The 15,422-nt window shown below is 40.8% G+C and overlaps 1 protein-coding gene across 2 annotated transcripts in view; it reads left to right on the top strand.

The window, feature by feature from the left end:
• The first annotated feature begins 2,520 nt into the window (after positions 1–2,520).
• NHSL1 (NHS like 1) overlaps positions 2,521–15,422 on the top strand; it is a 126,381-nt gene continuing 113,479 nt past the window's right edge. For both annotated transcript variants that reach the window (XM_036222095.1, XM_036222087.1), the window contains exon 1: positions 2,521–8,651. In XM_036222095.1, the coding sequence (XP_036077988.1) occupies positions 8,450–8,651 (202 nt within the window). In that variant the 5' untranslated portion in view covers positions 2,521–8,449. The remainder of the gene's footprint in view (positions 8,652–15,422) is intronic.

The following is a 15,422-nucleotide window of genomic DNA, read 5'->3' as shown; positions in this document are numbered from 1 at the left end:
TAAAGATTACTTATTACGTTCATCTACATAGTCTCAATAAATTAAATATTGCTTTTCAAATTAATGTCACTTTGGCAAAAAAAAAAAAATAGCACTTTTAATCACGTCATGATCTACCTCACACAAAACTAAAAAATATTTTCATGTGTGAGGACAGGGGTATATGGGAAATCTCTGTACCTGTCAATTTTGTTGTGAACCTAAAGCTGCTCTAAGAAGAATAAAATTTCAAAAAAAAAAAAGAAAGAAAGAAAGAAAAGAGAAAGGGAGAACTGAAAGTAATTTCAAAACTTAATTTTTTTTCCCCCAGACAACCAGAACAGACACCATTGGCTAAAACTGAACTTTTATAAAAATCTTTTAACCTTTTGAATCTTTTTTTTTTCTTATTATGAAAGCAAGGCATGCTAATATGACAGACTAAAAGATTCATAAAGTAAGAGCATAAAGTCACACCGTAAGTCTCCAACTGAGTGCCAGTTACTCAGTCAAATTATTTCTGTAAGTTGCCAATTCACGGCAATTTAGGCTACTTCAGTGAATCCCTGATTAGGCCAGGTTTTTCTAACTTTTGCTCTTATAAACAACACAATAAATGAAAAGGAATTCAAAATTTTGAAAATTGTAAGATTGAAAAAAACTCAGAATTCTTACAAAATGAACTGAAATGCTTAAAGATTGCAAAACTCTCCCTTGGTGCCCCCCTGAATTGTATTCCTATGGCTACTGTAAAATATGACCAGAAACATTGAAAATTTACTTTTTCACTGTTTTGGAGGCCCGGAGTCTACAATCAAGGTGCTGGCAGGGCTGTAGGGAAGGTCCTGCTCCTAGCCTCAGCCTCTGGCGGATGCTGACTTTTCTTGGCTTGTGGCTGTCTCTTTTTGGTCTCTGGTCACATTGCCTTTTCCTCTTCTGTCTCACATCTCCTTCTGCCTCTGTCTGATAAAGGGCATTTATAAGATGCAATAAGAGCCCTCCTAGGTGTTTCAGTATAATCTCCTGTCTTAAAGACCCTTAATCACATCTCCATACCCTTTGTCCATGTAAGATAACATTTACAGGTTCTTCCTCATTTTCATTATTAATACTTAAACAAAAAAAGAAAAGAAAAAAAAGAAGAAGCAGCAGTTGTGGAGCTATTAATTTTCTACCAAGTTTTTTTTTTTTTTTTTTTTTTGCCAAATTATCATGTTGGCCAAATTCAGTGGTATACTGCAGTTAGTGTGTATAGGCTTGAGAATCAATTCTTAAAATTTTAAGATTTTAGGAGGCTGCTCGTGAAATTGTTGGTAGCTTGAAAATGGCCTCGGTGGGTGTCTTTACACCATGGAAATACTATAAATCAGAGGTTGCCATACCACCCCCACCCCACCCCAGGGAGCTGGTTCACCAAGGTACCCCCCGGTTGGCTAAATTCTCCTGAGGTCTAGGAAATTCACCTCAGAGTTTTTTTTACCCTGAAGACTCAGAGGCATGCATCAAGGCCCCTTCTTCTTCTGTTTCCTTTTTTGTACTATCTTAAAAGTAGCTGTGTGCATATCTGTGTCCTACAATAAATTTAAATTTCTCGAGGGCAGGGCCCTATCATCTGTGCTTTAGTATCAGCATGCCTGGCCGATGATCTGGGTCAATAACTATTTGAACTAATTTCTTTATTTGGGCTCCTTCCTAACTCTGGGGATGCCTAGGAGGAATTCCATCCATCCATCCATCCATCCATCCATCCATCCATCCATTCATCTATCTATATCTAATCTCTTTGCAATTCTCTTTCCTTGTTTGGGGACATACTTGAATTGGGCTACTGGGTACCACAATACATGAATTTTAAGTACTTTATGCCCAATTCTGTTTACTCATATCTTCAGACCTAAGGTTCGGTGGAATCGTTGCTGGTATCAGCAATATTTTACATGTGTTTAGCATGGAATAACAGTTTCATAAAGGCTGGCTGAATTAATAAAATGTCTGTTAAAAGAACAGATATATTCAGTGTGCTCCATAGAGCCATAGTGAATATAGTTTTAAAGAGAGCTACATAGAATAAACCCTTTGGAAGGTCACTTAAGGTTGACTGGAAAATTCTTGGTCTTTAACATGTACCAGGAAAAACTGATATAAAAAAAAAAGTTACCCACATTGCCATAGAGCAGCTAAATTCACATGGCAGAACCCAGGTAGATCCAGCCCATTTGCATGGATTACCAGGTAGAATGTGGGCTGCTTTTCTGATGCTAGGTTCAGTGTTGATTGCCCTGCATCGTGGGCTGCATCACTGACTGGGTTCTGGATTTTCAGTGGGTGGAAGCAGCTCTGACGTCGTATATGCAGCCTAGCAGTTAATAACCCTCTTCTCAGAGTGAAGTGGCGTAGCTCTGTGAAGAGTGGAATTTGATTATGAACCCTTTAAATCAGATTTTATTTCTGTGTGTGAGTGTGTGTGTGTGTGTGTGTGTGTGTGTGTGTGTACGTACGTACGTGTGTGTGTATTTATTTATTTATTTATTTATTTATTTATTTATTTATTTATTTATTTTTAGTTTACAAATTTTACTCTCTCTTCCCTTGGCACCCCACAAATTTTATCTTTCGGAATTTGGTGATAAATGATCGCCATAAAAGTCTAGTTATTTCTTTGTGCAGGAACGTGTTAAGATCAAAAGAAAGAGGTAACATGGAAGTTAGGGGATGATTCTGTTGTTCGCTCTTTTGACCAACATTTGTTAAATGCTAGTCGTGTGTAAGGCACTACTATTAAGGGACCTAAAGGTGAAAAGATGAGGCCCCTGACCTCGAGGAGCTATAGCCCAGTACTGTGCTAACTCAAAGGTGGCCTGGGGGCTGATGTCACTCTGTCCCTTTTAAGTCTGTAGAATTTCAGGCCCCTCACAGACCTGAGTCAGACTCTGCATTTTAATAAGACCCATGATTCATATGCATAATGAAGTTTGCAAAGGACTGGTTGAGTAAGTAGAAAAAAAATAATTTCAAGGATCACTGGAGAGGCCTCGAGTACAAAGGAGATCATGATTAAAATACGTTTTTGTAATTTGGAATTTTAATCTGAGAGTAAGTTCATTTTGGTCTTCTTATATCAGAAGAATCTCAAAGTCAATGCTCAGTTTTAAGGGACCTTCTCATCTGAAAGTCCTTGGATGGGGACGTTTTCTTGGTTAAGGTTGGGACAGAGTTTGCACACTTGGTCGATGACTGTTCACTGAGCCTCTGACAGCCCACCATATCCATCAGCGCCGGCTTCTGTTCCCGGGGCGGCCTTCATGCCCTTGCAGTGCACCCTGCCCCAGGGGCCTGACAGCAGTAGTGTGCTGCCATATTGCTTCCATATCAAGTGATCCCATGGGAACAATGCGGCTAAGGCTTTAGCACATCGCATCTGTTTAGGAGTCCTTTTCAAACATGAAGACATTAAAAGGTGGGATTTAGGCTTGTGATGATGCAGAAATACATACGTATGTGTTTAACCTTTCCATTTAGGGAAACAACGCTATTAATTCCACAAAAAGGAACCTCGAAACTAGAGCTCAGTGAAAGGGCAGTGTTTTTCTTTCTTTTAAATATGGAAGCAGTGGTAGGTGAGGGGAACCCCCAAAATAGGCCCTTCCCTCACTAGGAAATTGGGGGATTGTGTGTTGTCTTCCATGCCTTCTTTCTTGAGTCAGTCAGTTGTTTAATTCCTTAGTGGGTGGGAGGTAGACGAGGAAATAGAATTTTAGTGTACTGTGGGAGTTGGCTTACTGTGGCCTTGAGGATAATTTTTTTTCTTTCTCTCTCTCTCTTTTTAGTTATAAACGTCTGGCTCAAACTGTTGACTTCTGGATGTTGAGATAAGCTTTCATTATTAGTATGTACAAATTACCTCAGAGAAAGATTGCCATTTAAACTTGCTCTTAAATTATTTATAAGCGATGACAGTTGGAAAACCTACTGTACTCTGTCCTAGAAGCTAAAGGTCCCTGTGGATCCTCTGGGTGATTCATGTGGTGATCTGATAAGGGGCACACTTGACTGCTCTTACCCGGTCTGGGCCGCTTTAGGACAGGACGCGGTTTAGAATGACTCTCCTCACCGCTGTATATATGTTTTTTTAACCTTTGCCTCTGTTGGTAAGCATTCTGTTTGTGGGTCCCGCCTGCAGCCACACCAGCCACCCCCACTGGCTTTAACTGTGCAGCATTGTTTTCCGTTGGTTTCTAACTTCAGGGTTCTGCCTCTCCTCTTCTTTCCAGACTTGAAGAGCAGGGAGGGTTAGGGCAGAAAAGGCACACATGGATATTAAGTCACAGTGTTCAACTGTGGCCTTTGAGGCCAAAAAGCTGATGGCACTTGAAATTAGTTCCCACTCTTGGCTGGCATTTTACGCAGATGGCAGGTGGAGCAATTACACGCCTGAGTGGGCCGAGGGGTTTATCTAATCCTCTATCCTGTCATGTTTAACTATTTTTATTAAATCAAAAACTTTCATTTGAGCTAAACCCTTTTTAAAGATGCAAGTATATATTAAAACATGAAATACTGTATCTTTTGGCAAGGACCTTCTAAATGCATTCAATCTATCCCTTTGACTCTTGGTAGAAACACGAATAAATCTTTCCAGATTAATGGGCATTTGACTCAGTAATTCCCAAAGAAGAAGATTCTAGAACTTCCCTTAGTAATGTATTCTGGTTCCTCCTAGTTCTTATAGTTAACTTTTCTTTAAATCATTACTTAAATCATTCCTGGAATAATACACAGTAATTTCTCGTCCTTTTGTCGGTAGTGATGGATAAGTTTCTCATGACCCTTAAATGCTAAGAACTTAATATAAAAGAGGCAATAAATCATAAGGCTGGTATAGATCCACCTGGGCGGTGTTATCCAGAGGCTGCTCCTCCAGCCACGTTAACCCTTGGGCTTCCGTCCCATAAGTTAAAGGACAGGGGTGCTGGCTGGGAGGCAACTGTGACAAAGCCCTGCTCCTAAGGCTATGTAAAATTTCACTCTGTAAGGCTTCACAGACCTCTGCGAAACATCATTTAAGCAGGATGATTTATCCGATCTCCTGATGCCGAACCTCAGATGCAGCAGAGTGGGAGGAGGGGGCAGTTATTGGCATATGTGATGGCAACAGAAGTTTCAGTTTGACAGGCTGGCAGTGAGCGGGGAGACGGGAAAGCACTACACAGGCAGGAATGCGGGCAGTCTGTTCGGCACGTCTGTGTAAGAGGTCTGGGGAGTGTATTCCATTGTAGATTTTCATAGGAAAATGGTTAAATTAAGATGTTTTATTACATTGTAGATTATAGCTGAAGCTATTTGAAAAAAAAAGAAGCCTAAGATTATATTCAAAAATAGGGATCTTCCATTGCAGGGTTAGTGTGAAGATGAGCTGTGTATATATGATGTGCACGGCACAGGTAGCCATGACTCTGCTGCTGGGAGGGGCAGGTATGTAGGGCTCTTCGGTTCATAGTCCAGGTAATTAAAATGTACGGTTCATCTTGGTTACCAAATAAATATACTTTGAATGAATGTAATGGGTTTTCAAGTAGCCCACTTACGATTTGCTAAGCTAGTTGGAATGTATATCTAACATGGATAGTTAAAATCTAAATGTTTCCTCCAAAGCTGATTTAAAATATTCTATCTTGTCCACATAGGAACTTGGATCCATTCGTGACAGTAGTTAATTTATTTGACCTTTTACATAAATGGAGAGATTAATAATCATGGCCCAATATAACAGAAACATGGAATAGCTCATACATGGAGAATCGGTTATCGTGCAAATGTACCCACAGATCTTGCGTATAATGGAGATTCGTTTTTTTTGGAAATTCGGCGTTAAGTGTTTACTTAACTTTGAGGGAGAGTTGTGAGTCTAGTCCCTGAGTTAACAGTTTCCCTTCTTGGTTGCTCGGCAGTAAATGTTCTTCCAGCCCCTCCTCTCAGCTCTTCCCCAGACTGAAGGAACAGGAGGTACCACAGAAAAACACACGAGTTATGAATGCCACCAATTCATCTGTGCCGTTGTGTGTGCCTGTGTGCACACTCTGAGCAGGCTGAGCTGGGAAAAGCATCAAACAGCTCTGACTGTAAAGAACAGCGCGAGGTTTATGTCAGAGCTTGGATATTTCCAAATTCAAAATGGAGCCGCGGCATGGGGACATCAGGAGGAGACCATTGTGTTCCTTGTTTGGGGTCCGTGGGGTGCCATGAACTTCTGAAATGGTAAGCAGCGTTTGAGATGTTTATTTTCTGGCACGATGGGCCTTTTTTACTGTTTATATTTTGATTCTCATGTGTCTTTGGCTCAAAGCATACTGGATGTTTGAACTTTGATGTTAGTCACTGGCGCCGAACATAATTCGTACCATTTTGTCCTTAGAACAGGGATCCAGGTTGAGGTATCATTCCAGCGTTACAGCTGAAGCAGATCCAGGGTGTTTGGTGATATAACTAGCATCCCCAGCAAGTGAGGCTTTCAACCCAGTGGTGTCTGGCACGACCTGGCTCGGTCACTGACTCCTCTGTGTGAGACTGGGTATGTCACACACCTTCTCCGGGCCTGAATTTCCCCATGTGGAAATTGAGGGGTTTAACTACCTGATCTCTTGAGGGCCCTTTTAGCTTTTTAAACCGAGTCCATATGTGCATGACCTGGACTGTCGTTGTGGCTTGTCCTTCAGTCCTAGTGCCTGTCCTCTGTCATGGTGTCTGTAGTAGTATGAACTATGCGTCTGAGGAACCCTTTGCAGCAGCTCTGCGTTTTTCTCCAAACGCCCCAGCCCTGGTAAGTTCATAGAGCCCTTTTCTTAAAAACCTCAGTGAATTGCAGTTGACGTATGATGCAGAATCTTGCTTTTATTATTTTTAATCAAAGTTTAAGTTTGAACATACACAGTCAGTCAATGCTGAATAAAGGAAAGCGAGATGGTCCCAGTTCTCTCCTTGTTGCTTATTCACCTTATTCTGACTAACATCTGGGGAGGGGAGGTCGATGCAAGTCCCTGTGATGGAAAGTTGCAGGGACTTTTAACACCCCTCAGATCATGGAGTCATGTTGGCCTTGGGTGCAGTGCTGCACCCAAATGCATTACAACCTGTGGCTGTAGGTAGTTTGCATGTCATGATTAAGGATTTACATAGGAGTCTGGGGAGTAGGTCCTGCAGCTAATTGCTAGTAGCATAGTTCTGAGATGATGATTCTCCCTGAGAAAATGGTCATTCAGAGCTAGAGAAGAATGAGGGGGCGGAGGCTGCCAGGGGGGTCCTCAGTCCCATCCCCCGGCTGCTGGTAGAAGACAGGAGAAGCGATGACAGGTGCAAGAATGGCTGCATTTCACCTTTGCTGAGAGCTGAGAGCGAAGTGTTATTTTCTTTGAAAAGTACATTTCCGTAGATGATGAGATTACTGAATCCACCTAGGAATGCTGGGAGTGTCTATCACCATATACTCTTTTAAAACCCCTTCTCAGAATCCCACCTTCAGAAGCGTGAGCTGACAATTAATAATTAAGTCATCGTTATCTTGTATCCCCAGAAGTCTGCGTACTGGACAGACTTGCATTTCCGTAGCTGTGCTGGAGTTGAGAAGTTTGAGCTGCCCCTGAAGTATTGACTCTGGAGGGGCGGGGCTTTCTGCCTCCAATGAGGTGCCGCCGGCGTGGGGAAAGCCTATCGGCTTTCACAGGAGTGCTCACTGTGTAATCCAAGCACTAGCCACGCAGCCTGTTTTATTGTTTGTGGAGTCCCGTGGATCCTGAGCAGCTGAGCCGGGAAAGAGGGCAAGTGGGTGGTTTAGGATTCTGCGCTGTGCTGTGTGACAAGTGAGCTGAACTCTTTGATTCCTCCCAAGTCACCTGTGCGGGTGAACTTTAAACTGGCGCCTGGGTTGACTGACGCCGAATCTCCTTCTGCAGCCTGAGCAGTTCCTTCTGTCTTCCGCAAAGGCTGGCTTTCTGCCCCTGTGGAAAAAAGATGCCTGGGAGAGGAGTAGGATTACAGTTTGGGATGCTAGGTACACATCAAAGAGTCGGAGTGCCTTGGTTCTGTTCTTCGCAAAGTCCGGACAAGTGTTCCTGAAATGAACGCCCTGCTTCCTTTTTTAAATTTTACTTGTATTTATTTTTATTTTGTGTGTGGGGCTGTGGTGATTCCCGTCCTAGAAACCAAGTACCACGATGTGGTTAGAATAAAAAAGAAAAAAAAATTTTTTTTTTTTTTGGTTTGTTAACCCCTCATTTTCCTTTTCTTCGTAATTGGGTGACATAGATGCAATCTTTTTGCATAAAGCTGTGCCCGACTCTCAACATTGTCTGAGTAAGTGGGAAGGAGCAGGCTCGTTTAAAGGACCTGGATCAAGTTAAAAAAAACAAAAACAAAAAACGATCGTTTCGTTTGCCGGGCTGTCCTTTGTCTGTAGTGGATTTTGATGTGAAAGAAGATGAAAAAGGAAAGCTCTTCAGGTTCCTTCAGACTCAAGTCAAATTCAGGTTCTCTCTCACGTGCTGCGAGTTGGATAAATTTCTCCTCCTTGTCCAGGCAGACAAAGAGGCTGTTTCGCAGTGACGGGGAGCTCTCGGTTTGTGGGCAGCAGGTGGAAGCGGACGATGAAAACTGGACATACAGAACTCAGCCCAGGAAAGGTGACTTGATCTTTTTTTTTTTTAACTTAAACATTTTTAGCAGTTTGCCATGTAGAATTCTTTGTTTCTAGCAGTTATTTCCCTTCGTGATTTTTGGAGTTTTTGTTTGTTTTTATATTGGAATTCACTGTCATTCATTCGTTTACTTGTCTCAAGTAAAAGTGCTCTTCCAGCTAGATTCAGGTTGAGATTGTGTCCTTCGGAGAAGGGTAAAATAGCTGTTGTGTGTCCTCAGCACTCTGTCTGACCCCGCATCAGATCCGCAGACAGACGCATGTGACTTATGAAAAGTTCAATGGTGAGCCACCATCAGAGAAGGAAGCTTCTGCTCACAGTTCGAGGTTAGGACGTGGAGCCTCTTTCTTAAAACAGAGCAGTGAGAAAACTTCGGCTAGTCGCCCTGCGCCTTTCCATAAGAAGATTGATGGATTACACGAACATTTGACTTACGCAGGTGTCGGGGTAACAAAGTGAAGGGGTAGCCCTTGATATCTCAGCCAAAAGGAGCTTTTGGATTTCTTTCAAGTTCCTTTTCAGGCCAGTGTTGATCTCTGCGTTTTCAGGTTTAGCATGTTTTGCCTGCCTTACAATGAAGAAAAATATCAGTCCTGGTGGGAGAGGGGGAACTATTTTCGATATTTCTTAACCTCTTTTTTACATTTAGAATTTCTGAGTTGTTGCTCTTAGAGTGTTTGCTGTAGGGATTGGATTGTTAAGCTCTAAAATGGTTTCTCCACTCTGTGCTGTGGCCAAGCCCAGCAGGGGTGCACTATTTAAATATTACAAAGGGACCCAGTCCAGACATTCCGCGTGATTGTGTTTCCTCTGTTTATCACATTTTCCCCTGCCAAAGGAAATCTCTCTAGAACCTTTCAGGGACCTTTTCTTTCCCTTCTTTGAGGGAGGTGGGGGGAAGAAAAATACTGCTCAAATGTGAGATAATGAGCTAAGCTAAATATGTACAGTAATTATATTCCATGGGCTGAGAATTAAATGCAGCCCTTCCTCATGGATCATGTGTGTTAATCGATTTGTTCTTGTCTATTCAACTGTGGCATCAGAGGGACTAGTTAATGCTCTTTGAAGATGTCAGTTGTTTATTGTGTCAAGAAGGTGGTCAATAGTGGTCCGCTGAAACCGAGCTCAAAAATGCAGGTTTTCAGTACAGATGCTGTATAATTGCCAGGCGTAGACAAGGCATTTGCGCCTTCTGGCTGGAGTTGTGTAGTTTAGTAAGTCCATGAACTTTACTTTTCTAAATCAGGCATAAGCTGTGGTTTTGGTAAATGGATGGGTTGTAATGTTTGAAGCAAACATGTTTGAAGGGTGGATACAGTAGTGCTGCGGTTGCAAGAGAGTGTAGTTTTGATTCCTTTAGGCTTTGCCAAAGGTTGTTTTGTTTTTTTTTTATTGTTTTGTTTTAAATCCACCACTGTCAGGGTTTTGTTGGGTATGTGGCTTCAGGATTTCTATGTAGATACTTCATCTAAGTTAACATTAAGGGGAAAGAGACTGTGAATTTGCATGTGTTCATTTTAGTTGGGAAATGAAGCAAATATTGTACACTTGACTTGTGAAAAATAAAGAAGTCATTGTAAAGAACGGGGGTGACTCGTAAAGGGAGGAGAGGACTTGTTTATGCAACAATACAAAAGGTTGTGCCCTTTATCTCTTAATGTAATAGGGAATACAGTAGCCTCATGAAGATAAATGGAGTCATGCATAATAAAGTGTATGCATTTATGTGATTCCTAGAAATAATTGGTCATGGATATATTATCATTTTTGACATATGGAGTTGGGGGAAGTCCTTAAAAAGCTGCCTATAGATCAAAAATTAATGGTATTATTTTATGTTTTCACATTTAGCTTACAAAAGAAAATCGACTCCCAGCTTTGACATATTGTCTCAGAGGCGTGTTGTAACAGTTGATTTTATTATCCATAATTCTTTCCTTCAGAGAAATACAGAAGTGACATTTGTTTATACTTGCAGATCAAAAGTGGAAAAATCTTTAAGAAAAATTATGTAGGATTAGAGTTTTTTCTTATGAGCATCAAATAAGCTAAACCTGTAGCAAGGATTAGCAGTCAGTGCTAAGAATGCCCAATGGCCGTTTTAGGATTTGGTCACAAATAAATGTGCATTGAGGACATATTGGTCTGATGGGAATTGTGCAGCATCTTTTTTTCTCTTATATCTCTGCCCAGACCACGTGCATCTGAATCCATTTCCTGTCAGCCTACTCCCCAATTCCTGTACCCTATATGAACATTTTTTTATTTACACAGGTTTCTGAAAACCTGCTCCCTTTCCTCCTCTCCCCCACATATAGTACCCATAAACACTACCTCAACAGGCGGCAGCCACAGGTAGGACAGTGTGACCTAACAAGTCAACTGCACTTCAGCAGTTGGTCTCCCGTGTCGTGTTCCCACCTCCCCCTGACCATGGGATCTTTCTCCCTCTCACTGCCCCATCTAGCAGCTGCTGTAAGGCCAGAATGCTTGCCTGCTCCCTGCCCACTGTGTCCAGGTCACATTGCTTTGCTCACAGTGCTTTACACAGTTAACCCACTGAATCCCTATTATGTGTGGATATTATGTTCTGTCGGATGCACGATCACTTTATGAAACAGTTCTTTCAAGTTTTGTTAAAACTAAAGAAATTCTTTTTACAGTGGCTCTCCATGCTAGATTGCTCATCAGTAGTAACATTAAAATAAAGGTTTTAAGTGGTTACACTAATGAATATCTGTCAGTACACAAACCTGTAGCTTTATATTTAATGTTGTTACTTATACTTAAGAAGCTAAAGATTAAAAAAAAAAGATGCTAAGGATAAAATTACAGTACTTTTTATAAGATTAAGATGCTACCAATAGGCTTGTTTCCAATTACATTACTTTTCCTGAATCTAAAAAGTAATTGGAAGATACATATTGATTGATATATCCAAAGCAATCACAAGTAAGCACCTGTTTGTCTTATTTTCTTTCAGCACATGGCAAGTTTCAAAACTGTCTAGTATTGACATTTGTACTCAGGAATGTGAAAACGAATTGAGTAACAGCAATGATCAATTCTTAGTGTGATAGGACTCACTATAATAGCAGGTGAGGTTTTGACTTAATTAGCATAAACATCAAAAGTTTCCTCTTGAGTATTAAATTTAGTGACTCATGAGTTGTTTTATTAGATGTCTATGTAGTAAAAAAGTAGAAGTCAGTCGTAGATGAGATGATGTGTAACTTTTCACAAGGAGTTGCGAGAGGATGTATTAAAGGAATTTTTATCGTACTGTGTGTGGGATACACAGAAACATAGCACACAGACGCAGAAGTTGTGGAGTTCATCCTTCAGTGGAGAAGTAGATAAGATATCTGAGGAGGACTTAGAAAATGTAGGATAATTGTGAAAAAACATAAAGTGAATGGCTTATGAGACAGTCTAGATAAAGATACTATATATGGAGCGTGTTCACGTTTTGCATGGTCTTCTGGCTGTTAGCGTTGATTTAAACAATATTTCATGAGCTTCTGCTTTGTTTCCAGCACTGTGGAATGTTTTCAAGGGAAACCAGTGAGTCATAGTATTTATTCCGTACTCTCCCTATCTTGCTCACTTCCCCTTCTCTTGTCAAATAAAACCAAAGGAGGTGGAATAATAATGGGGTATCCTCTTATTAGGCAGAGCATGTTTTTTGTTGTATTCCCAGCCCGCTTTTCAGCTGGGCAGAGACGTGATTGATGATCTTGGTATTGGCAGGTCAGCACATAGGGTAATTGACATGCAAAGCCTTGATTTAAACAGTGCTTTCATTCTTTTTTTTTTCCTACACTTTATGAAATGTATTTATAACATTACCAGATTTGAATCATTTGAATTTCAGTTCCTTCCCTTCCCAGGGACTACAGGGCCAGAGAATGGCCTTACTAGGTAGGTATCAAGGGTAATGGATAATCCATACGTGAGATAATCAATTGTTGAGGGTAGGATTTGGCTCTAGTTAATGTAATTTCATCCCAATGTTCTCCCTAATAAAATAGTTGCAGAAAGTAGGATCCATGTGGATAATTAAATTAGCAATGACTTCAGATATTACGATGGAGAAAAATGGCATGGAAGATGAAAAGCAGCAAGGTCAAGATCCTGTTTCCATATAAATAGCTGTGATTTATTTTTGATCATAAAAATCTTCAAAATTATGGTATTTAAGAATACTTTTTTTTTTTTTTACCTGAAACAAACGAACAAAAACTATAGCAGTAAAGAAACCTAAAACATATTGGCAAATATTTTTGAAGTTGCATCCCCAATTTGTGAGTAAAACTAGATAAATAATATTTATTTTGAGGGTTACTTTGCACATTGGAAAGATAGCTAAATGGAGTTTATTTCAGTGTCTTAATAAAAGACAGAAGATGATTCTCCATGTAGTGAATGTAATGTTTTCTTGCTTTCTTTCTACTGAAGTTGACATTCTGTGAAAGAGGCAAGCAGCGAGTGCCACTTAATAGTTTACCTGGTTCATTGAGACTGCATTATTTTGACCTTTGATTATTTTTCTTTTGAAGTTGAGAATCTGTTGTCTCACAGCCTTGTTGTACTGCAAAACTGATTTTATTATTACATTAATGAAGCCCTAGTAATGTTTTATGTAATACTCTGAGTTTACTGACATTTTTTAAAAGTTTGTGGATTCGTTTTGAGAATTATAGCTATACTTAGATTACTAGAAATATCTTAGAGTGATAAAAGCAGTAACTTATTGTCAGAGATTGTCAGAGCTTAGTTTTGGAAGTGAGTAACTTATGTTCTTTTCCATTGAAATGTCTTTACTGGGTTTTGGAAACCTTTTTGAAATCTTCTTTTCAAACAGTTATTTTTAAAGTAATGTAAAAATACCCTGCATCTTAATTAGGGTTAATTTTTATAAGTCTCTTGGAGTTACTATAGAATGTGTTATATTTTCATGTAATTTCAAGGGTTTGGGGTTTAACTAATGTTTTTTTTTTTTTTTTTAATCAAATGAAAGTTTTTTAAACTATAATATTTTCTGTGAAACACTTCAGTTGACTTCAGTTTTGTCAGCTTTATCTCCTCAAGGTCTGTTGGGTCTGCATCCACTTGTCCGTCCAAACCATGGTTCAGGCCCTTCTCAGCTCTTACCTGGCCTTCTGAATGGTCTTCCACTCTTTCTTGTTATCTTCGCCCTTGTTCCCCTTTGAGCGGTCCTTGGGTCCACACTGCAGTCACAGTAATCTGCCTAAAATACTAACACAATTGGGCCACTCTTCTGTGCATCCCCATTGTGTACAGAATGAAGCTCATGCCACTTCACATAGCATAAGGTTCTGCGCCGTCACCCCCCTCCTGTTCGCTGTCCTTTTTAACTCCAGAATAGCAAGAGGACCTATTGCTCTTTCACAACCCTAGAACTCTGCATCTCGCATTCCCTGCCATCCCCATCCGCATCCCCAGGGCCAGGTTGCCCCAGTCCCCTCCTCTACCTGTCGACTTCCTGCTCTGCCTTCTAGACTCTCTTTAAAGCTCTGAGAAGTTTTCCCTAGTACCCCAAGGACAGAGCTGATTACTCTCTTCTCCACCTTCTTCATGCCTCAGTAATTACTTTTATCATACACTGGATTATACTTATTTGTTTACTTGTCTGTGTCTTTAACTAGACTGTGAACTCTTTTAGGAGACAGACCAAGGCTTATTTATCTTTTTTATCCCCAAGGCTAAGTGCTCAATAAATGCTTGCTGACTGAGTGAACATAACTCATCTAGGACATTGTTAATAGTGCTGTTTACACTGGCCAACATGCCAAACAAATATTCTCTGAATTTGCATAAAGTGTCTGGGTTCTAGGTAGCACTGTGTGCTTACTTTGTCCATTATACTGATGAATGTAATCTACAAGTGCTCCCAACTCTGAACTTTTTTGCGTGTAGCAAAAGATAAGGTTCAGTTTGTGGGAACATAATTTTGGTGGCAGTCTGCCCTCTCCTGTCGCTCCACTCAAGCATGGCAGTGCATGTATCATGGTTTGTAGCAACATTTGATTGTGACCGTTTTGACCATTAGTAGAGTTGACTTGGTGAACAGAGATGAGGTATGGGATGGATCACGCCATTGCCTGATCAGGAGAGGCTGTGCTGTGCTATTGCAACCTTTTTAACCGGTTTCTCCGCTTTTACCTCTGTTCTTCCCCATTCCCCCCCACCCCCACCCCAAGTCAGGCTGATCTTAACACAGCAGCTTCAGAGAGCCTATAAAGCATAACCCGTAAGTCGTGTCATGTGACTTCACTACTTAAAACCCTTCGGCGGCTTTCCTTCCCAGTTTGAGAACCGGTCTTCCCGATGTTCCGTAAGGCCCTGTGTGTTCACCTCGCTCACCCCGCTGCTTCCACTTCCACATCCTCTCCACCTTTGCTTTCCCCTTGCTGTCCTCTAAGTCACACCGGGCTCTTCGCTGTTTTTAGAACGTGCTCTGCAACTTGACCTTCCTCTCCACCGAGAATCCCAGCTGTGCACATGGTTCCTCCCTGTCTCGCTTCTTTCAGACCTTTGCTCAAAAGCCATCTCAGTGACCCTGTTTAAAATGGTCACATCTTACCCTCATCCTGACCTTTTTCTCCCCGTCTCTATTTTTCTCCAAATCACTTACTGACATCTAATATACTGTATGCATTATGTTTTTATTTTTGGTGCTGCCTGTCTCCTCGAGCTAGAATTTAACCTCTAAGACAGGAGAGATTTTTT

This window comes from Rousettus aegyptiacus, unplaced genomic scaffold (genome assembly GCF_014176215.1).
Source record: "Rousettus aegyptiacus isolate mRouAeg1 unplaced genomic scaffold, mRouAeg1.p scaffold_m13_p_1, whole genome shotgun sequence".
Taxonomy (NCBI): domain Eukaryota; kingdom Metazoa; phylum Chordata; class Mammalia; order Chiroptera; family Pteropodidae; genus Rousettus; species Rousettus aegyptiacus.
This window is presented reverse-complemented; position numbering and strand designations above follow the sequence as displayed.